Source organism: Molothrus ater, chromosome Z (assembly GCF_012460135.2).
Source record: "Molothrus ater isolate BHLD 08-10-18 breed brown headed cowbird chromosome Z, BPBGC_Mater_1.1, whole genome shotgun sequence".
NCBI lineage: Eukaryota > Metazoa > Chordata > Aves > Passeriformes > Icteridae > Molothrus > Molothrus ater.
Window position 1 is genome coordinate 3,452,016 of NC_050511.2, and position 23,220 is coordinate 3,475,235.

Sequence of the window (23,220 nt, forward strand, 5' to 3'; positions counted from 1 at the left end):
AGCGTGGATGGCAGCTACTCGTGCACAGCTGGGCTGTAACAGCACGTGCCTGGAGAAGAGCAGGGCTCCTTGGGCAGGAGGCTCAGGCTTGATCCCCTTTCGTCAGCAGTATTTCCAGCTGGTTAATGAACAAACACTCTGAAAGCTCCTCATGAGGTAGTCAAGATATTTTCCCTGAGAATAGCCAAAGCCTCACAATATCAAGAGCTGCCCTAACAAGTTCCTCCAAGGGTAAACTGAAACTAAGAGGTGATAAGGTCGATATTTTCCAGTGGTGTTGCTTAAAATATCCAGCAAAGTCAATAATAATAAAGACAACCACTAATTTGGATTACCGCATTGAGGTGTAACTACCTGACATGGAATTTTCATGTTTGAAAACACGGGCCTGAACCATTTGCTTGTGGTTAAATAGTGGTTAAGGAGCAGACCTGTACTGGTTTTAGGACCTGACCACTAAAAACAAGGTATGGAAAAGGCTGGAAAAGCAGTGTGGGCACAAGAACTTGCCCATCTAACTCCCTGAGAGGGAGAGCTGTTCCCTGGAAAAGGGCTGGGCTCTGTGTTAAAGTTAGTCAGAGAAGCATGAAAACTCCTCTGTGGTCCAGGTGCTCCCATCTGGCTCTGGAAAAGAGAAGTTGTCCCTTCTCACTGCCTCTGGAAGCACAAGTGCCAGCAGCTCAGCCGCTGACTTCTTTTACATTTGGACATGGATGACATTGAGTGGCGTATCTTTAACAGCTCTTGCTTTTCTAGTTAAGCATTAATGTTTAACGAGATCAGCCTGCAGTTGCTCGTTAGTGTGCACTACTCCAGCTAATTAATACATCACTGGGAGAGCCAGTCTGGGAGAGAGAGAGCAAGTGCATTCCTGAGGCATTTCTCAGTCTTTAGAAAAGAAGGGGGAAGGAAAAAAAAAAAAAAAAAGGAAATTTGGGCAAAGGAAATTTTGGCTCTTCAGAGAGGAGGAATGAAAGGAATTGAGCCTTCCAAATGCTTGTGCAGCAATGCTGAGCTGACTTTCTGTGAAGAGGATGTCTCTCACCACGCCACCATGCTCCTGATAAAAGATGAGTATGTAGTCCACAAGAAGCAGTGCTGGCAAGGCAGCTCGAGTGTCACAAAAAACACATTGGCCCTGACAGCCACACACATTTTCCAAGCAAGGAGAAATAAACAAACCATCTTCTCGTCCTCCTGCATCCCTGCTAACTTCTCTTACCAGCTCACCTCCCGCAATGGGGGTCACAGAGGGATCAGGAAATTCTTGTCAGCACCTGGCTTGAGGCTGCTCCATTGCGCTTGGTAGGGCTGATGCCTGCTCAGCAGGCAGGGGTTTTTAATTTTTTTTTTTTTTAGAAATCATATGAACTGCTGCTAATTCTCACAAATGCAACGGGTTTCCCATCAAATTTCCATTTATTGCATCCACAATCCCCTTGCCTGTGTCAGGCGATGATCTGTCAGCCTTGCTGCTGAAGATAACATCTTTAAAATGCAACTCCAGTACTTTCTACTATTTCAGAATCCTGCAGGAAAATTGAAAGACCCTTCTGTGCTTACCTCAATTCAAATGTCAGCACAATTTTCAAACCAGAGAAGTACATTTGGAGCTACTGGATGAAAAAAAATTTAAAAATCTGAGGTCAGTCTTACTTCAAATACTGTGTTAGAGACTTGTGTTCAGGGTTTTTTATAGCTATTTTAGAACGTGAGAATGGAAAATGTAATTTTCTCTTTCTGTAGGAAAAGACAGCTACATGGTGCAAGCCCTCTATTTGTATGTAATATGAAAGATCAGGTGGGGTCATCAGAACCACTGAGCAGAAAGTTAGGTTTTTAAACATTTGGTCTTGGGAGTGTTGGAAGGAAGCAGAGAAATGGGTCAATGTGTGTATTGCAGATTTAGGAAGAGGACCCAGCTTTTCAAAGGAATGTGTCTTGTAGTTGCTGACATGGAAGAAAGAGTTATTTGGTACTGAATCATACATGATTTAGGATTTAAAATCATAACTATATGTGAGCCACTACCAGCAGCATTATAACTGGTGTTGCTAATACTGCTAAATTCAAAGTGTTTGAGAATTGTGGATCAGGCTCCTTAAAATCTGAATTAAAATCAGGCAAATTAGATTCTATTTATGTGCCTTCTGAGTTTTGGGGACTTTATCATTTAAGCCTCACCACTACCATGATACTGATGTAGAGAAATAAAATTTAAAGAAAAAGCCAGGGGCGGGGGGGAAGGGGGGGAGAAAAATACAAACTGCTGCACACCTCATAGAATAACATTCCTAAAAATCACATGAGTTGGTTATGGAGGTCCCAAACAAAAACTCAGCCCCTGCAATCCAATTGTTCTTCCACCTCTGGATCCAGCTGAGTGCTAAGTGGAGAACATATGTAGGAAGTTAATATTCAAATGTTGATGCTTGGGAAAACTGAAATGAACAGGGAAAAGTAGGAACTTTGGCAGAGCAAGAATGGAAAGATTTTCACTGCTACATATTAAATGTGGAAAGCAAACGGAAACTGTGTTCCACCACCTTTTTCATTACTGGTTGAATGTTGGTGGATACAAAAGGAAAATTTGCTACTATCATTGGAGATGAAGAGAAGGAGGGAAGTGAGAGAGGAAGAGAGGTCCACATCTCCAATAGGGCACAGCTGGGAACAAAGTTAAATGGATTCTCCAGTACAAGAGACCCTCTTCACTTAAGCTCTGCTGTGAGCATCCTTTCCACAGCAGTAAGTAAAACACTGGTGAAGGAAAATTCTAACACTCATTGGACAACTACATTATTCAAGAGAAAAAATTAAGTTCACTCACTTTTAGTCTTAAATCTCATAGACAAAATCACTTATGTACATAGATATGTTAATGCAAGCTTTGTTTTCAATAGCTATAAGGCCTGAGTTGTTGGAATAACTGGAATCTCTTATCATGATTGCTAATGGATTTCTCCTGGCACCAGTCTCTGAGATTAGGAAGTTCCTCTACTGCCTCTTATCAGACGAGGAACTCAGAGCCAAGCTCCAGGATGACTCAGCAAGGCTGGAGAGAAATAGAGTTCAAAATGATTTTCAGTGGGACAGCAAAGACCAGATTTAAGCAGGAAACAATTTGGCCCATCATCTTGGAAAGATAAGGAAAAGTGAAAATGAGTACGGAACAAATAACCTCATCATTGTTACAGAAAAACAGAAAGGGCCCTGTTCAAGTGAGATGCCACTATACACAATTTGGAGAAATACAGGTCAAGAGACTTGGAGGAACTGAAAAATAGAAATAGTAATTTTGAGAAAATTACTATTTACTTGTAATGCCCAGCAACTACGTGTAACTTCTGCAACACCCAGATGGTGTTTACACAGGATTGGAATCAGAGACAACACCACTACTGCCATCAAATCCTGACTAATGGCCATATTCAGACACTGATAATTTCTGGCATTGCTGTACCTATCCATGGAGCCAGTGACTTTCTCTTCTGGCAATTGGTTGATAATCAACAGTAACAGTATGAGTGCTGAACAAAGCACAAGATCTTTCATGTAATCCTAAAAACCAACAAATAAACAAACCAAAAAAATAAAAATACAGCGAGACAAATGGATAACTTTCCCACAAAATTCTTTCACAACAATGCTTCATGATCACTTGACATCATTGGAACATGCCCAAGGGAAAGACTAAACACACCCCCTGGAAGGACATCACTACAACCTGTGATTGTGTCTACCAATAGTGCAACACACAAAGTCCTCAAGTCCTCTGATGTCCTAAAATTGCAACTCTCTTGCTGCCTCCCCTACTAATTTGGGTTTTTCCCATGATATTGCTGTTGCTGGAATGATCATAGAATGATTAAGATTAGGCATTACTTTCTGCTCATGCTGACACAGCCCATTGTGCAGAGGGAACCATAAAATCATTCAGGTTGGAAAAGATCTCTAAGATCACTGAGCCCACTGTTAATCCAGCACTGGCAAGGCCACCACTAACCCATGTCCTCAAGTGCCACATCTACACAGTTTTTAAATCTCTCCAGGGGCTGGGCAGCCTATGAGGGCAGGGCAAAGGTTTCAATGAAGAATTTTTTTCTAATATCTGACCTAACCCTCTCTTGTTGCATCTTGAGAACCTTTATTTTTTTGCCCTGTCACTTGTCCCCTGGGAGAAGAACCCAATCCCCACCTGACTACCACCTCCTCTCAGGTTGAGAGCAATAAGCAATGAGCAACCCTGATCCTTCTTTTCTCCAGGATAAGGACAACTGGACTGCTACTGCTTCTCAGGGAAACTTTGTGCTAGGGAGGAGTGGAGGAAGAACCCTGGGTAGTGCCCAGCATGTGGGACCACTTCATCTCACAGTTTATCCTCACTTTTAAGGACTGGTGTGCAACAGCACACCTGGAACGAGATTTTTAAAGATGAAAAAGTAGGAATCCTCTTCCCAAATGATAAAAGCCAGCATGGTTTCAGCAGTGCACTGAAAATCCCCCTCCTCTGAAATGAACTCGGTGGGAGTCTGGCGTGCAGTAGGGGAGGCTTCAGCTCAAACACTGGGGGTTGCCACAGCCCAAACAATCAAATGAGGGACTTATCATAGGAAGTGACAGGCAACCTCAGCCATAAGAGAGGTCATCAGCTCCATCTAAACACTTTCTTTGAAATATATCTGCAAGGGAATAAAAACAGGATGGCAAATGATTCAAGACTAAATACTCCAACATATCCTGCAATACCCTTTGCACTCTCTTTTTGACTCCAGGAAAAGCCAGGAAGCTGAGTAGCAGCCCCATTTCCGTTCCCTTTTCACCTCCCCTCAAGAAGAGTGACTTTTAACCTTATTATTTATATTACCCTTGCATCTGCAATTAGGCACTGTGCAAACACGCGATCTGAGGGAAGTACCTGCCCCAAGGAGCCCACAGATGGGCAGAGGCAGGGGAAGTTTGATAACCCCTCTCACTCCATGACACAGAGACAGCCAGTTGTGTTGGCCAGACCTCGGCTGGGTGGCACTGAGCCCCTCCTGCAGTGACATGGAGCAGACACCCATCCCTGCCCTCAAGATGCAACAAGAGAGGGTTAGGTCAGATATTAGAAAAAAATTCTTCACTGAAAACCTTTGCCCTGTCCTCACAGGCTGCCCAGGCCCTGGAGGGATTTAAAAACTGTGTAGATGTGGCACTTGAGGACATGGGTTAGTGGTGGCCTTGCCAGTGCTGGATTAACAGTAGGCTCAGTGATCTTAGAGATCTTTTCCAACCTGAATGATTTTATGGTTCCCTCTGCACAATGGGCTGTGTCAGCATGAGCAGAAAGTAATGCCTAATCTTAATCATTCTATGATCATTCCAGCAACAGCAATATCATGGGAAAAACCCAAATTAGTAGGGGAGGCAGCAAGAGAGTTGCAATTTTAGGACATCAGAGGACTTGAAGACTTTGTGTGTTGCACTATTGGTAGACACAATCACAGGTTGTAGTGATGTCCTTCCAGGGGGTGTGTTTAGTCTTTCCCTTGGGCATGTTCCAATGATGTCAAGTGATGATGAAGCATTGTTGTGAAAGAATTTTGTGGGAAAGTTATCCATTTGTCTCGCTGTATTTTTATTTTTTTGGTTTGTTTATTTGTTGGTTTTTAGAATTACATGAAAGTTCTTGTGCTTTGTTCAGCACTCATACTGTTACTGTTGATTCATTATCAACCAATTGCCAGAAGAGAAAGTCACTGGCTCCATGGACAGGTACTGCATCCATCTGCCCTCCCGGGCGAGCGAGCTCAGGCACGGAGGGGTGAGCGCATCCTTCTGGCAGCGTCCCTTTCTTTCTGCGGGGGTGGATGCAATTAGCCAGAGTCCTTAGAGCGGCCTCCGTGCCTTTGTTAGAGGCATCACTCCTCCCATGAAGCCCATTCTGTGCGTGATGGGCTCGCTCTGCTCCATCAGGGTTTCACCAAGGCCAGCTGCTCAGTGGGGACTCGGGAAAGTGAAGACCGAATACAACTTGAGCAGCAGCTCTAAGATTTATTATTTTTTTTCACCCGCAATTCCAGTCTTTTTTATCTGTCCTCCAATTCCTCCCCTTGTAGGCATCCATCCTGGGGGCCCAGAGGCTGAGAACCTTTCATCCCTTTGCAGCTAGAAAGCAGAGAGATGTTTATTTTCTTCCTCTATTCTCAGACTTAATGAAAGCTTTTAAACCCAAATGGCTGGAGATTCACACCTCTTTCAGAGTATATCTGAATTCACTAAAAGCTCTTGGGTTTCCTGTCATTCTGTGAACATAAACAAAGTGCACAAACAGCCACACCTCCCCTTGGAAACTGAAAAGACCAGAGAGAGCTAAAACCAACATGGAAGACCTTTGGCTACGAGGTTGAGTAACAAACACACGCACGTGTACACACACACACACACACCCCAAACCCCCCTCTACCTCGCTGGAGACTCAGTCCCTGCACTGGAATGTGTAATACAAGCACAACAGCTGCCTATAGCACTAATCTAAGGAAAAGGTCAAGGAAAGGTATGTATCCAGCATTCGTTTTGAAATACTCTATAAGGAGAATGTGGTGAGGGGCTTTTTTTCTTTTCTAATGCCTCTAGCATACTTCTCCATGGCCTTTTCACATTAATGGAGCCAAGAGAATCAAGCAGGGTTCCCTCTGGTATTAAAGATCACACTCTGAACTGGGCTACTTTTGAGTTCTTTTTAAGGAGGAGAGAAGGTATAACTTGTTCTGGACAGAGAGTTGCTTAAATATTAAGCAGTGGAATGCAGTTGCAGTTTCTGCATGGGAAGGATAGTGGTGGTCTTGAATGAGTAACAGATGAAATTTTTTTCATGTTTTGAAGTCAAAAGAAACTTGCTAATGGATTTGAGTGACAAGGGAAAAAATGGAAATTTTAAAATTACATTCAAGGAAAAAAATCTAGATTGGTGCTGTACATGGGTAGCCTTCTCTATGGACACTGCCTCACTCTGAATTCTTCTCAAAAAAGAGAAGAATTCTCTACAGGACAAAACCCTCTACCAATAAGATTAGAATGTAGCTTTTCTCTTCTTTAATTTCTTTAGGAATGTGAAAGGAAAATAGTAATCTTTGTAACTCATGTATTGATAGCAAAATGTTTAACATTGCAACCCTAAGAAGAAAAGAGTAAATTCACAGGAATAACTCAGAGAATTGGCCTAAAAAGGATTCTTTCTCCACCCCTACTATTATTATTTTTTGGTGGAAGATTATTTTTCTAATAGGATTAACATTACCCTCTTGGCTTCTGTGCAAATGGGCGAGTTCACCTTGCCATAAGCTGTTTTAGTGTGAACAGAGAAAAGAGAGTTCTCAAGTCCTTGAAGTATTTTTTTAAGAAGTCTCCTGATGGCCTATTCTTCCAACAAAAGAAGACATATTCATTCATTCATTCATATTGACTTATGATGGAAAGATTCTCAGTAAAGGCTGTCTCAGATCCTACCAGTGAAACTTCAAGGAAAAGGTCTTGGAAGAACTTCATGGACTACAAAGCTTTTGCCATGTTATACTCGAGGCCCAACACTGCTAAAAACTGCTCAGATGGGTTAGCTAAACCTCCCTCTTCATTCTTTCTGCTTGGCAAACCTGTCCCACTTATTTTCACTCCTGTCCTATTGTTGGGGGTGATGCCTTTACATAACCGAGCTCTGCCTGAAAAAGTCTCCATTTGGTGCTGACAGAAACACAGAGGAATCCTTCAGGATAAAAGGTAAGAAAAGCAACCTATTCCATCAAGCTAAAGAGCAGTTCTTCCAGAGGAGGCAGGCCATTTGCATGCCATTTGGGTTCACTGGGAGGGAGGCCTTCCTTTTTCTTCCATTCCTGCCTCCCAGTCCATGAGTGACCATGGGGCTGAAGAGGAGAGTCTACATTACACTCCAAATGCATTAAGGATCCCAGCACATTGCTACAGGCCATCAGAATAAACCTGGCTGTGCTTTGAAGTCTGTAAACTGATTCCTAGATAACTGCTCAGAGTTTCTCCCCTCCCCATGCCCCAAACAGCTTTTCATTTGATGTTCTGGCACAGAGCTAATCTGAGAAAGGATCAGAAACTCGAAGCTATTGACAGTAGTGACAGGAGTGTCTCAGTGTGACAGCTGATTGAGCCCCTCTCACATTTCACTGACAAACTCAATTGCTCCAGTAAATCGAGTGAAAGTCAATACAGGCATCTCCTCCTCAAGCTCTGGGTACATCCCCCCTCCCTGAGCCTTCCTGGGGGCCCCTTGTTGCTGCCAGCACTCGTTGGACCCATCTGAGAGCTCATCCCTGTGTGGAGACAGGGACCTGCAACTCAGGTTTGGGGTTTTGAGGGCAGCAATGCAGGGCTTGCCCTACTGATATAAAGCCTGGTTTGTCTTACTTCTCCCCCTTCACCCATTTTCCTTTTTTTTTTGTTGTTGTTTTTTAATAGAGACCTCTCCTGGAAAACAGAGTTTCATCCTACGTCCTCAACTCAGACAGCCAGGCAATGTTGGAGGGGCAGGAGAGTGTGGTCTGCACATCCAGCCCTCCCCAAGCAATGCCCATATGGCAGTGCACATTGGGGTTAAAAACAGGAAATACAGGTCTGTCTCTGCTGCCTTTTTCTGCTGTAAATCAGCAATTAAAGCCAGCTGCGAGGAGTAAAATCTTATAAAGGTAGAGGAGGTGGGAGAAGAGGCTCAAGCCTCTTGCAGATGGCAACCTCGTGTTAGTCCTGAGTAACCAGGCAATTAAATCAGTGACTTAACAGGCTTTTTCCACACTTTAATTGTGAAGCAGGGGTGTCTGTGGCCCAGAGCAAGCAAACCACAAAGCAGACTTAGCAACACGCATGGGGAACCTGAATTTTCACAGAATAAGGCACGGGGAGACAGGGTACATGGTGAAGAACATATGCAGGCTACTGTTTGCAAATGGAAATCAAATAGGCTGACATTACCAATAATGAAGTGTGAGGCTGGCGTGGTTTCTCTCTCAGATTTCAGCACGGTTTATTTTTATAGAGGCAGCTTCCTCGTGCAAAGTGTTGGCAAACAGGCTGCTGGCAGGGAGGTGGGGAGAGGGGCACAGGACAGACAAGGCTTCTTGGGGAGGACACAGGACATTCCCCGCCTGCTGGGGTGGAGCACTGAGCAGCAGAGATGGAGCTCCCAGAGGAAAAAAGTGGCATTTCTTAGACACAAATGGCCTAGATACTGATCTTGGTTGGTGAGAGGAGCAAGGGAAGATGAAGGAGCAGGAGGAGGAGAAAGTAAAATGGTGCTGAGCAGGTATCAGGTGCTGAGAGGGCAAGGGTTAAACATGACAAGCTCGAAGGTAGAGCTGGGCAAACAAAATAACAGGCTCTTTGTTGCATGAAGTCATATGAACGAGTAACCCAAGGCACCCCTAACTAAATATACTCCCCTGTCTCCAGGTTATTAGAGCAAGCACATCAAGCTTTGCCTCTACTTACCCCATCCAGCAAACAGCTGAGGACACAAAAGCTACACTGCCCCGCCTGCCTTAAAAAGAAATCAACTCGAGCATTACCACACCTCCATCCCAGAGCTGTGCTCTGGTGCCAGGATCAACACACAGATGGTTCTGCCTGCCCTGCTCCCACCACTGCACCCTGGCAGCTCAGCACCCTGCAGCCAGAGCATCCTGCAGGCTTCCCTGCCTCCTGGCTCTGCATGGACACATGTTCTCCCAACCAAATGACCTCATCTGGACTGGATTGAGCCTTCCAAGTCAAAATAAATACAGCACATAGGAACTGGCAGTCATTTTCAAAGGTTTAAATTGGGTCCTTCTCAATTTTCACTCAGCACTTTATACATTTTTTTTCTGCTATGAAATTGGGGGCATTTTGTATTCCCTGCTCCAATACATATTTTATAAACCTGCCTCTTATGCAGTTAATATTTTGGTTCCAAAGTTAACTGGTTAAAACACATATTAATAGGTTTGGCATGGAAAAAAAAAAAAAAAGAAAAAGAAGAAAAAAAGGCAGGTGAAAGAAATGCTGGGGGAAGAAAAATAGCAGTTGTGTTTGGAATGGCTCTGGAGCCAAGACAGCAAACCTGGCCTTTTTAATGGGACCACCCAAGTGAGAAGCTTAAGCTCTTACTCACGTGTGTTATGTTCACTGCAGTGTAATTCAAAGTCCAGAGGGGAGTTAGAAAAAGTAGTAATGGGGTTTATTAAGGGCTTAGCAGATGAGACAAAGTGCTGGGCTCCCAGCAAAGGCCATTCCCAAATTTGCCAGCAGATTATAATGTGATCTCAAGTCTGGTTCACCAAACACAGGAGCAGGAAGACTGTGCTGCTGGGGCAACCTGCCACCGACTGCCTGGACTTTGCATAAGCCAACCATGGTTCAGCAGCTTCTCCTGAATATACGTGTTGGGATTTTTCCAGAGGTAAAATCACCTCCTCTAAACACATTTCTGAGATCCAAACCAAAGAAAATCCCAACAAACCCCAGCACCCCTTCTGAAGGCCTCTAAACAGAACATCGTTTAAGGTTGTGGTATTTTGTCCAAACAACAACCTATACAGGAATCCTAATTATTTAAAAATAATTACTTAATTCAGCACCAAACCTTTATGTGCTATGAATTGTTCCGTTGGGTTGGCTGAGTCAGGTCTAAGGTTCATTTCCAGGTCATAATTAAAAATATTAACAGCAAGGGAAATGTTTGTGATGTTAAGTGCCAAGATAAGAGAAACTAAGAAGTAATAAAGGAAAGAAAAGTTTAGAGAGCCACTTTAAAAAGAGAAGTAGATGGAGATAGGACAGAGCTCCCAGCAATGGCAAAGCTGGGTTCTTAGATTACTTGCTCCTATTGCTTTCTCCAGCCCAGCTGAAACACTCCCATCAGCAAAATCCTGTCATTAGATTTAGTGATGGCATCTCCAAGGATAGAGCAACAGTCATGTGCAGGACTGGCTGTATCAGTATCCCTGGGATTACACTGTTTGTACCCTCGCCTCTAGGAAAGAGGATGACTGATGTACAACAGTAGAGGAAGGAGGAGGGAGACTATTGGGAGGGGCAGGAGATGGCAAAATCTGGTGCCCAACATGAAACATTTAAGCCCTAAACTTCTGGGGGATATGATCCTACCCTGCAGTGTTGCTATTTTTTTGCCACAGAATTAAAAAGAAGGACTTTTTCCTGGTGTCACTGCAGGCCACAGAGGATAAATCCCAATGACAGGGCTTAAGTTATGAATATGGGGAATTAGAGATGAGAAGCAAAGCAGCTTATAATGACTCTGCCTTTTGCTCTTTGGATTGCAAGCTTCAGTATTGATTTTGAAATGCCCTGTCTTCATCCTAACAGCTTCTTGAAAATGCAGCTTGAGAGTTTCTTCACCTTGCAGCCTCTTCAGCGTGATTTGATAATGATAAAAAGAGAACACAAAAGCTTTTGCATCAGGTATTATGATATTCATTCATTCCTTTGTTTTCTAAGCACAGCCACTGATCTGCTGAGAGGGTGTTGAGAGAGAGATTTCAATTAAATGAGGATAGCCAGTGTTCAAGTCAGAGCCTTTATTCCCAACAGTGCCAGTGCAGGATGCCTTGACAACACCTCCTTCAGTTAGTCACCTAAAGTCCAGCCACAGGAGTGCCCTGCAAAAATCCTGCAACAGCTCCAACCTTGCTGCACCAGGTAAAACAAAGTTTGTGGAAAGTGGTTACCACCTCCTTGTCACCTTGTTCACAAAGATATTTAGGCAGACTCAGGATGGACTGAGGACTCACACAAGTCTTGCCCCACAACACTACAGACAACACAGGTATCCATATCCTTTTGTATTCCCCTGACCAACACATGGCATGGTAAAAGATGGAGCAGCTCAGAGGGTACTGAAGAGCACATAGGGTTGGCAAAGTTAATTTCATCATCTATTCTGACCCCACATTTGAGGTGAGGCAAGCACATCTCCCACTCAGTTGCAAAACATTTTGAGCTCTTTTTAAAGTGCTTAACCTCTACTACCAAAGTAGCCAAGATGGGCATCTTTGGTGGCACAAAACACCGGGCTGCATCCCTCATAGCTTTTTCCTGTTTGCTCTCAGTGTTGTGCAGGTGGGGTCTAACTGGTTCCAAAAAGGGAGTGAAATAACTTCTCTGTCAAATAATTCACCTCCTTGGAGAGATAAGGCTGAGAAGGAAAACTAAGGTGAAATAACTTGGCTGAGTTTGCACAGGAGATCAGTGCTGGAGAATGAGAGTCAATTTCCTGGCCTCCCACTCCAATACTCAGCTGCTAGATTGATCCTGCTGTCTTCCAAAAATGAACTTCACTACTCAAGGACAGACAGTGAGGTTTCCTGTGGATTTTCACTTTCCTCTCTGTGTTTTTCCTCAACAAAAGAAAAGCCATTAATATTCAATCATTCCTGCATGTAAGATGCAGTTGCTAAAATGGTTTTGCACTTAACAGCCTCCAGTTGTAGACTAAATTGATGACACTTAAAACATGCCCAGGAGCCATAGCAGAATGATCCTATTACAGCAGTGCCTTAGTAATGTTGTGTTAGTTAAGGTTATGTTGGCTGGTTCTGAGGGTTTATAACCCAGCTGTGAATATATTCTCCAGGCTGGGACCAGTTGCCAAGGGGATTTATTCCTGCAGCGAATCATATGGCCTTTTGGGTTGGTTTTTTTTTTTTCTTTTCTAGCTACTTTAGATCACAATTTTGTCTGTTTCTTTTTAAGATACAACATAAAAAGAAAAAGAATAAAACATCCCTCTGTCATGAGGCTAGTAGGAGCTGTACTATATTGCAAGCTAGAGTTAACCTACCTCAGGCAATCCCTACCCCATGCCAATATCCAAGTACTCCCCAGCCTTTAACATGAAGGATATCAGTGCTGCTTTCACTGCTTTTTTTATAAGAGAGCTGAGGTTTTCCAGGAATTAAATCACGATTGGTTGTGTGGGAACCTCAGTGACAGACTGAGCATCTCTGAAGGGTGAGCCAACTCCATAGGCACTAAACCTCCTCTTTTTCCACCTGCTTTAAAGGCTTTCAAACTACAGCTTGAATGATTTCTCCCCTGCACGAGGGATTTTTTTTTTCTTCTACAAAGAAAATTTTGGTTACAGTTCTATTTGACAGAGCTTTCTGAGTGGTTTCCAGGAGGTAATGTTTTAAAAACTGATTTGGCCTATAAAAGGAGACTTAAAACCCAAGGCACACACATACCTACTGTCACTTACCGAGCCAGACTTGTGTGCAAGAACAAGAAAGCCATGAAGTGAGATATAGTAGGGAGTAAAAGGACATAAGGAACAAAGGCCTATTTGGATGGAGCAATTCAAAATGTTCCTCTCACCGTGGTCAACCCAACAGCAGAACAAGCTCCCCAAGAGCTGGAGCTGATGGAAAATTTAACTGAATACATTTTCCATCTATAACCAGTGTCAGAACCAAATATTTGCTGAATGCAGAGCAAACATATTGGGTACAATTCCAGACAGATGACCTGCTGAAATACAGGACCTGAATTTCATCGTGTTGACATTGACTCTGGTAGTATGTCAGTGAAAGGAGGGTGCAACCTGCCACCATTCTGCTGGGGTTGCATTTTGCACCCATGCTGACTGAGACAGGCGTGAAGTGCTCCACAAAGCTTCGAGCACCACACTCCATCCAACAAGGCAGGTCCTGCTCTCCATCTGCCACCCTCCACAAAGCCCTTGCACTTCCCTTGCACCTCACAGCTCTCAGCAGCTCTCAGAGGGCCGCTCAGTTTGCTCCAGCCTCAGAGGAGATGGGATCTGGATTCACGTGGCATCTGTCATCTGAAAGGTGGCTGACTGAGGATGACCCTGCCGTGGTGCCTTCACATGCTGGCATCTGCTAAGGGGAAATGGCCACAGGGCAGAGTGGGAAAGGCAGCAGAGGTGGGGCTGCTCAGCCTGGAGAAGAGGAAGTTGTGTGGAGACCTCATAGCAACATTCCAGTATGTGAGGGGGGCCCAGGGGGAGGCTGGACAGGGGGTCTTCTGCAGTGATAGGACAAGGAGTAAAGGGTACAAATCATAAAACAAGAAATTTAGGTTAGATATCAGGAAGAAAATTTTTACTGTGAGACACTGGCACAGATTTCCCAGGGAGGTTGTGGATGCCCCAATCCTGGCAGTTCTCAAAGCCAGGCTGGATAAGACCTTGAGCAACCTGGTCTGGTGGGAGGTAACCCTGCCCATGGCAGGGAGGGGTTGGGAGTAGATGGTCTCTAAGATCCATTCCAACCCCTCAACATTCCATGATTCTGTGATTCCATGAGAGGCAGCCAGAATATCAGAGAATAATGAGGAAAATGGTCCTTCTTATATAATTATCAAATGGACAAGTCCAAATCTTCACCCAGGCCTTTTCCTCATCCATCTGTGTGTTGTTCCTGCCTTGGCTGAGTCTCCTGACAGCAGGTAAGCTGCTAAGGCAGAGGGTATAGGATCTTTCCATCTTCATCCATGCAGAGAGATCAGTGAAAACAACAAAACAGTTATTAATTCTCCCTGGGATTTTAAAGCCTAAGTTCCACAAGACAGCATTTTCTTCAGCTGCTTTAGCTCTCATTTAACATGCTGTTTGCCTTTGAGGGGTCCAAATGGCCCTTTCAAATTCAGCATTTGAGGCCAGGGATGACAAGTGATAAAAATAATATTTTTCATGTTACCAACACTTTTCATTCAGAAGGCTCTTAAATTGGTTTTAGAAATAGTATGGCTTCCCTTCATCCAGCACCAAAATGAACCTGCCTCCAAGGTGGAACAAAGGACCCATCAGTGCAAGGTGGCAGTACACAGCAATTTAGGGCAGGAAGTCCAGAATTATATGCCCCACTGAAGGCAGAGGGTCAAGTAAAGTTGGCTGAAAGCACATCCTGAATAAGAGCCTGGACAAAACATCATCACCAGCTCCAGCTCAGGAGGGAAAGTGCAATGGGATCATCACTCACTAGAGAAGGTCAGAGCCCCAATCTTTACGTCTTGAACTGGGGCAGGGCACTGTGTTAATGCTCACATTCAGAAGTGCCTCAAAAGAAAAGGAAAAAAGGCAATTTGCTGACTGCACTTCTGAAGCCTTTGCTGCAACAAAAAGAAAGGGCACTATGAGTTTTTTGGTCTCCCTTTTCCGGTAGAAAGGAAAGGTTCTATTGAACTTCAGTCTACACTGTGCTACACTTTACAGGAAGCCCAACCCACTCTGAAATTAATATGAACAGTAAGAGGAGGCCATAAGGCGGAAAACTCTTGAAGTGAGTACAAGACTATTCATAAAATGAGTGAGAAAAGGAAATAGGTGATTATAAAAGGTCATTAGAAATGTCAGCTTACAAATGGCATTGTGTGAAGGGAGGTGTAACCCACTGCAAGACCTACCACAGTTGAACTTGCAGAGGACACCCATAACTTCAATCTCTTTTGTTCAGAGGTTTACATTTAGGAAATTTCTTTCATAATACTATCACTTCAAAACTTACATAAATCCAAAGAATGGGGACTAATCCATACAGCTTCCATTCCCAACAGATGAATGAAACTAAAAAACTTTCCCAGCCACCAGGAATTCAGATGCTCAGCAGCAGATCCAGCAATTACCTGGACACAGCTGCTGGATGAAATTGGGAGGTCCTGAGAAAAGGCATGGGGAGCATCTGTTGTTCAAACACCTCCTGCCCCCAGCCAGATCCCATTGAGAGGATTCCAGCTTTTATAAAACATTTCAGAGATTAAATTTTCTGCAGCATTTTGGTTCACCAAGTGAAACTTCTTTCCCCTTAGAGCACCACCAGCAGCAAGTGAATGGATAAGTGAAGGTGATCCATCTGGCTAAATACAACACCTGAATCATGGGAGGCTGAAACACTCTGACGTGGCAGGAAGAACAAGATGCACAAGTATTACATGAGTATTTTGAACACTAAAAATTTAATTGGTTAGATAAGCATAATGACAGAGGTATAAGGGTTGCTTTTAACAGGCACCAGATCCAAAAGGGATGTGTTTATCAGTGGTGCTATATATAACACTTCTATGAGTTCTCAGTAACTGGAACACTTTCCTACAGTTCCAAGTTCTTTGTATGATCTTCTACCCTGCTTCATTATATCAGCAAAGTATTTTTAAGAGCCCTTTACTGCCCAGATACCACAGACATTTAACAGTCTCTCTTTAAATTTTACTTCTTGTTTTAGGTCTTTATAACCTGTGCAGAATCCAATGATTTTCCAAGCAGAGATTCAAACTCTGACATAAATGTGGGCACAGGAGATGGTGGACAGCACACACTCACTCCTACAATTCTCTTCTCCTGCTTCATTCCACCCATGTAATTCCAAGTTAGCCAATGCTTGCACTTATTTTTATTACTCTTATTTCTTTTAGCTGAGAGAAACATTAACTGAGGGGGTGTGATCCAGATTTGCTCAGATGAAGTACAGGAGCCTTTGCACTCCTTCATTTCATGCCTCAGTGCATTTCTTGCTAACAAGTGGAAGAAATGCAAGGGAGAGCCAGCAAGGCTAAGGCAGATTCTCCAAAATTTGGTCTCCGTCCTCTCCTATGCCCTCGGCAGATATAACAGTGCTGGCTGCCAAAGGAACTTAGCCCTGACACAATTCAGCCCAGGACAGTTAGCTATTTAAAGAGGAGGGTTTATTTTACACACTTTTCACCCTCCTCCTCTACAACCTCCTCCCCTGTTTTTTTAAGATGTGAAATTATCAGTAGCCCTGAACATGTAAAATTTCACAGCAGCTTACCAGACAGTTTGTATTGGTGCCTTCATCTTTGCTGTTACTTTTATTCTTCTATAAATTCCTTCAACCATTAAACAGTGTTATTCCCACAACAATTTTGGCAAAGATCAAAATAACGTGGCAGGTTTGCTCCAATTTTCTACTGCTACCAGACAGGTAATGAAGAGCTAGATGGAGACAAAAGATGTTTTCCTTTCCTTTTCTGTCCTAAAGGATTTTGCCCCGGAATTCCACATAGTCAGTAAGAACATTTTAGAAAGTAATTAAGGTAGACTTTATGGGGTGAGAAGGTTGTGGAGATTGGTTTCAGCCCAGTACTTAAGTCATTGTGCTTTTGCTGAAACAATGACAACATCAATGGATAGTACAGCCTCACCTTTTTAAAATTAACCTGAAACTGCTAGGGAAATAATTATGAATAAACTACTACCAGAATAATTATGAATTAAAATACTGTTTACTCTCAGTAGACCTCTGGTGACTGAAAGCTCTGTTCTGACATATATATATATATATATATATATATATATATATATACATACATACATACAATTCTGCAAACCCCAGTCCAGTGACTAGGAGAGAGAAGTTTGACTTCTCACAACTGTTTTTTGCACAAGCTGAACATGCCTCACCTCAACAGTGCAGTGTTTTCTTCAAGGAATACAGAAATCCTCAGAAAGGGGGCTTGATTTAGGCTCTGCTTGGTGCCACTGAAGTCCCAGGGAGCTAAGCTCTTGGTTAGTCTCACCAGCTCTTGAATCCTGCTGCAACCAGGATCTTAAAATGGATCTTAAAATCCTATCCTTGCGAGGACTGCACATGCATTAGATTGTATTGAAATCTACTTTGGTTTGAAAACAAGAACAAATTAGTAGACAAATAAAAAAAGTCTGAGAGAGATTATTTAATCCCTAACACTGAGTTCAACCTTTGGAAAGAGTCAAAATCTCGTGAGGCTTCAGGGGAAAGGAGGACACTCAGATGAGGCCGAAGCAGCCCACAGGGGAAGCTGCCTATTTCATTTCTGGAACATGGGCCATGTGCATCTATTTTTAGCTTTGAACTGAGTTCCTCTGCCTCCTGCCAGAAGTCCTGAGCCCTGTGCTGGTGCAACGAAAGCAGTGGCTCAGCCATTCTCTAATAGCTTTTACTTCTTAATAAAGAGCAGCACTTAGGCAAAGGATGAGGTTACTGTCGGAGGGGTCATGATTAATAATGATTAATCTGATCCTTGCCAACATGAACTGGATCCACCATTCACTAAATAATTACTCTGCAGCATGGATACCATTTCCAGAGGAGGCACATGTTTGTCATATTAAAACCAAGACCAAATACAGGGAAGGAAAAGGGGATCTGACTTCTCAGTAACACTTGATCTCACAGGAACCACCGGAAAAGTTAAGCAAAGGGAGGGGGGGAAAGAAGCAAAAAAAACCCCTACAACAATAACTGAAAATCAAAGTATAAAAGCAGTTAAACACTGATGAGTCACCCACCTTCTTTTGGGAGAAGCAATGGAAAGCAAATAAAACTAAACCCTCAGAAGGGAAAGCTGCACGTGCTGAGGATATGGTGCACTCTGCTACTTCTGGCTCATAACCTTATGCATAACTCTAATATGCACATTATTTGCCCACCCACACATTTCCCTCCTGTTCTTAAATTACATTTTTGTTTTCCTCAGAAAGCACACAAATGAAATTGCTCCCTGGGAAACATCTTTCCTTCTTTATGTTAGTACGCTACTTGGCACAAAGAAATTCTAGTCCAGGACTGTCATTCTTAAACAACAATGCCTCTCAAATAATAAGAAACATTATAACTTTATAACATTATGGGGAAGCATAAGCTAATGGAGATCTAATAAGCACTCCAAAGGGCATATATGAGCCTTACAATTATAGCAGGATGCTTGTGGTGCAGAGACTTGGTTCTGGGCCTCAGAGCGTGGATAAATTTTACTCCCACAAAGCACACAAACAACAAGCAATAGTTCCAAAGGCAGACAAGGATATGGGGGTTTTGCTTGCAAGAGGTGACCTTACCTGGGGACACCTCTCCATCATCTTGCTTCACTGGCCCAAAGCTTCCTCAAGACCATCCATAGGGGATGCTACTCTAGTTTTTCAGTGCACTCAGCTCTATTCCCTTTGAGGTTTTCAAAGCTTTGGTGGGATTTATATTGCACTGCTTACCCTACCACGTCATCATACAGGGCTTGATTGGGACTGGGAGGCCACAACACAGACCACCAGTCCCTCTCCTTGGCTGGTGCAAATCCAACAGGAAGGTTGGGTTCCTTGTGCCTGTTGTGAAATCCCAGCCCTGTGTAAGCCCATTTGGACTTCTGCCCTTGACAGGTCCAGGTTTTACACACTGGTGACTTGCAACATGGAAAATACCATGCAGATAGTTGGTGTCTTTGCCAAACTCAGGGAAGCAGGGCGCAGGTCAAGAGGTGCCATTGCTTTTAGAGGCATCCTGGAGAACCACAGAATCACAGAATGTTCTGAGTTGAAAAACTCCCACTAAGGTCATCAAGTGCAACTCTTAGCCCTGCACAGACAATCCCACCCTGTGCATCCCTGAGAGCATTGTCCAAACCCTCCTGGGTCTCTGGCAGCCTCAGGGCTGTGCCCATTCCCTGGGGAGCCTGGGCAGTGCCAGCACCCTCTGTGGGAAGAGCCTTTTCCTGATATCCAACCTAAATCTCCTCTGGTTCAGCTTCATGCTGCTTTCTCAAGTCCTGTCTGCTCACAAGAGTGAAGAGATCAGTGTCTGCCCCTCCTCTTCCTCTCACAAAGAAGTTTTAACTACAATGAGGTCTCCCCTAAGTCTCCTCCAGGCTGAAGTAGGAAATGTTGGTAAATTAAATCCGTGGCAATGAGGCTATGATTTGGTTCAGCTGGGGCAGTGTGTTTAGGATTTTTTTGCCAGTTTCCAAATTCACTTGAAGTAATGAAAGAAAAATCAGCTCTTTGCAAAACACCACCTCTCATAAATTTCAGCTGAAAAGTAGTTGGTGACTTTAAAACCAAGCCTTTAAATAGCTAATGGTATAAAACCCACATACCTATTTATGCATACATTCATGCAAATGAAAACTAAGTTGCATTTTCACAAAACTTTACAGACCCCCAAAGTGAAACACAAAGCAATGCAGGGGATAAAAAAAAAAAGGTCCCAACAACAATAACAATAATGAAGGTAAATCTTTAAAATCTGAGACAGAGTGCAGGAGGTAGGGGTAGAGCTCTGCAAACAAAACTAAATCCAGTGTACTGTTTTTCCCCTTCACAAAGTGAAACAAGCTGTTCCTAAAAAAATGCTTCCTTGGTTTTCTGGCAATTAGTGTCCTGGAGGATTAGCCTACAATCATCATCAAGTGTTTGCCTTTCCCAGCCAATGTCACCATAGAAGTCTGTGTTTATCTACAAGGCCCAGGGGACAATTTATAAGCTGAGCTGAGGTCCTGCATTCACAGACAAATCTTCCACACTGCCACCCACCCTCCTGTACTAGCTTCCTCCCCATCTACCTCCTATCCCCTGAACTATAGACAGGACCCTGCCAGGAGCATGAAGAATGAGCTTTGCAGCCTCTGAAGCAAGCACTTGCCCAACAGTTTATGTTGATACAGCAAATAAAGAAGTACTGATATATATGATCAACACATCATCAGGCATCAAAAATTAGATTTCAGGAAGTAACTGAATGCAAAAAATATTTTATCACTGTTCCAGAAACCATCAAGGAGAATGGGATATTTTTTCCCCCTCTGAAAACTGTTGCCTACACTCTAATTAAAATATTGCCATTTGTGAGTTTGAGGTCTACTACCAAGGGTTTGCTAGAGACAGTGCTTTGTAAAACCTCTCTGCAACTAAAATCTTCCAACTTTATTTCTAATCAATGCTACCAGTGCTTTAACAGTGTTCAGGTCCCCTTAAAGTAATTCAACCAGAGTACATCAAAATACAAAAGAGTAAGATTAGTAAGAGTGCTTATTTCTAAATTAATTTTCCCCTGATGTGTTAGAACCTCAAAATGAGAATATTAGGCTTGCATTTGAGAGAATGGGAAGATAGTCTTTTAAAGAAAAGTAATATGAATCCTTGATGGTAAACTGATGATACAGCTCATGACAATTTATTTCTTAATTTGAAAATTCTAATAAAAGCACCAAAGCAAAACAAAGCAAATCAATGAAAGACTTAGTTCTAGAAAGAATTCATAAGTGTGACCAACAGTCCTCACAACAGGGAATACTGCAGAACAGGTATATTGATGGATGGATAGGTTTATAAATAAGATAGATCTGTTCTCAAATCTCAAACATTAACAAGACAAGGCTTTGAGACACTATTATTAATTAAAGTTGATGAACATGCCTGTTGAAGGTGAAAACCACTTTTCTCCCTGAGAATTCATCTCTTTTCCTTTCAGGAAACTATCAGGAGTTTCTGGACCTTCATGGACACAGTTTGAATCTGCCCCAGGTCTAAACCCAGTCACAGGCTGTCCTCAAGATACATCAGGGAGCAAAGTTATTTGGTAATTGAGACCAGCTGCTTCACTCTGCCACATTTAACATTGGGTGACCTGATTTTATAAAATGTTTATACTCAAACCAAATTTTGTTTCATCTTTGGAAAAAATGATCTCCAGATTCAAACTCATCTTTAGCTATGAAGACAGGGGGCCATAAGGACTAAAAAAATATTGTCAGGGATGAACTTGGCTAGTCTGAATAAGTGCCAAGTGGTAGGGGGAAGGAAGAGACCACCAGCTGGCTGTTATTCCAAGCACAGTCCATCTCACTTGCAATTACTGAACCCTACCAGTGATCCCATCAATGTCAATTTGACCAATTTTAGAATAAGGGGCCATTCATTCCAAGTAATGAATATTGAAACCTGGCCATCGGTTTGTGAACAAATGTCATGAGGAACCCCAATAAAGAATGTCCTTGTGATGGTGTCACTTCAGAACAAAAGCATGCAATGAACTACCACCCATCCAGGCAGCTACAGTAGGAGACCAAAGGTTGCATGCATTTAGCCAGCAAGGAAAAGCAATATTCTTTAAGAGAGGCATTGCCTGGAGTGGATTCTTATAAAGAAACAGAATTCATGAATAAATAAACCAGATGGGAATAAGCCAGGCTAGGGAATTAACATCTCCTAGTGCAATGAATCCTCAACCTTGCTTGAGGGTTTTTCTACAAGTAACAAACACAAAAACATTAATGTTGTACCATTGTCAATCATGCCAAGGACTCTGTTTGTGTCCAGGAATTCTGATATGCAACAACGCAGATCAAATCCACCAGATGTTAAGACATTCTCAGATTTCACCAGTTAAGGTACATATTGACTGACCTGATCTGAGTCTTTCACTTGAGAATTTTTCCCTTTTCTGCAACCACAACTCATAAGCAGTTTTGAATCTCCAATGACTTTTCCCTATAAGAGATAAGGAAGGAAAAACATCAGCACAATCTGAACCACTGAAGACCAAGAGGGCTTGTATTTGTGATCAGGAGCAGGGGAAGAAAGGGCAGTCTGTGGACTCTTCCTGTACTGCTGGGAAGTTGACTTTCACAGAGGGGGAGCTGCCAATCTGCCAAGAAGACTTCCCCAAAGGATAATATCCCAACATTAGGGAAGTCACACAGAGGCAGAAGGAAGGCAAGGTGTGTGGAAAGCAACACTGGGAAAGCAAAGCTGAAAAGAAACATGTTATTTTAACCCATGGTTTTCATACACTTGCATGAACAGGGACATGTCTAGCATACTCACCCAAATACCAAACAGCAGTGACTTGAGAAAAAGCTCATACACTACTTCTTCTGTTCACCTTTACCAAATTAATGCCTACTTGCTTCTAATGTGCCCAGATTTGGTGAAATAAAGTCGTCAGGAGAGACTTGCTCCCAGTAGAACAAGGGGTCCACATCACCCCTGGTAAACCCATGCCAGGAATCCAAGAGCACACGGTCACCTAACGCTGCTGGTGCAGACTCTGCAATGTCTGTGACATAGACTCACAGAATGTTTGGATTTGAAGGGACCTTAGTGATCACCCTGTTCCACCTCCTCCCGTGGGCAGGGACATATTCCCCTCAACCAAGTTGCTCCAAGCTCTGTCCAATCTGGTCTTGGATACTTCCAGGGATTGATGCTCAAACCAACAGAGATTTGCAAAGACACAGAGTCCACTCACTGTCCTTTTACCTGTAACCAACAGTCTGAGAGAGAAGCTGACCTCAGACACCTTTGTTTTTGTTGAAAACCCATCAGACTGACTGAATGTGATCCAAGCAGCAAGGTTCCTCATGTTAACAGGGTTCTTTTCTGGGGATTATTTGTCACTTTGGTTCTTCACCAAAGTATTTTTGTTGCTTGAT

At 43.1% G+C, this 23,220-nt stretch overlaps 1 protein-coding gene across 3 annotated transcripts in view; it reads right to left on the reverse strand.

Annotated features, from left to right (window-relative positions):
- The window catches only part of SETBP1 (SET binding protein 1), a 269,695-nt gene that overhangs the window by 195,750 nt on the left and 50,725 nt on the right, over window positions 1-23,220 (reverse strand). For 2 of the 3 annotated variants that reach the window (XM_036402694.2, XM_036402695.1), the window contains exon 3: window positions 22,193-22,276. The exons of the other annotated variant lie outside the window; for it this stretch is intronic. In XM_036402694.2, coding sequence (XP_036258587.1) covers window positions 22,193-22,276 — 84 coding nt within the window. The remainder of the gene's footprint in view (window positions 1-22,192; window positions 22,277-23,220) is intronic. 3 annotated transcript variants of the gene reach the window in all.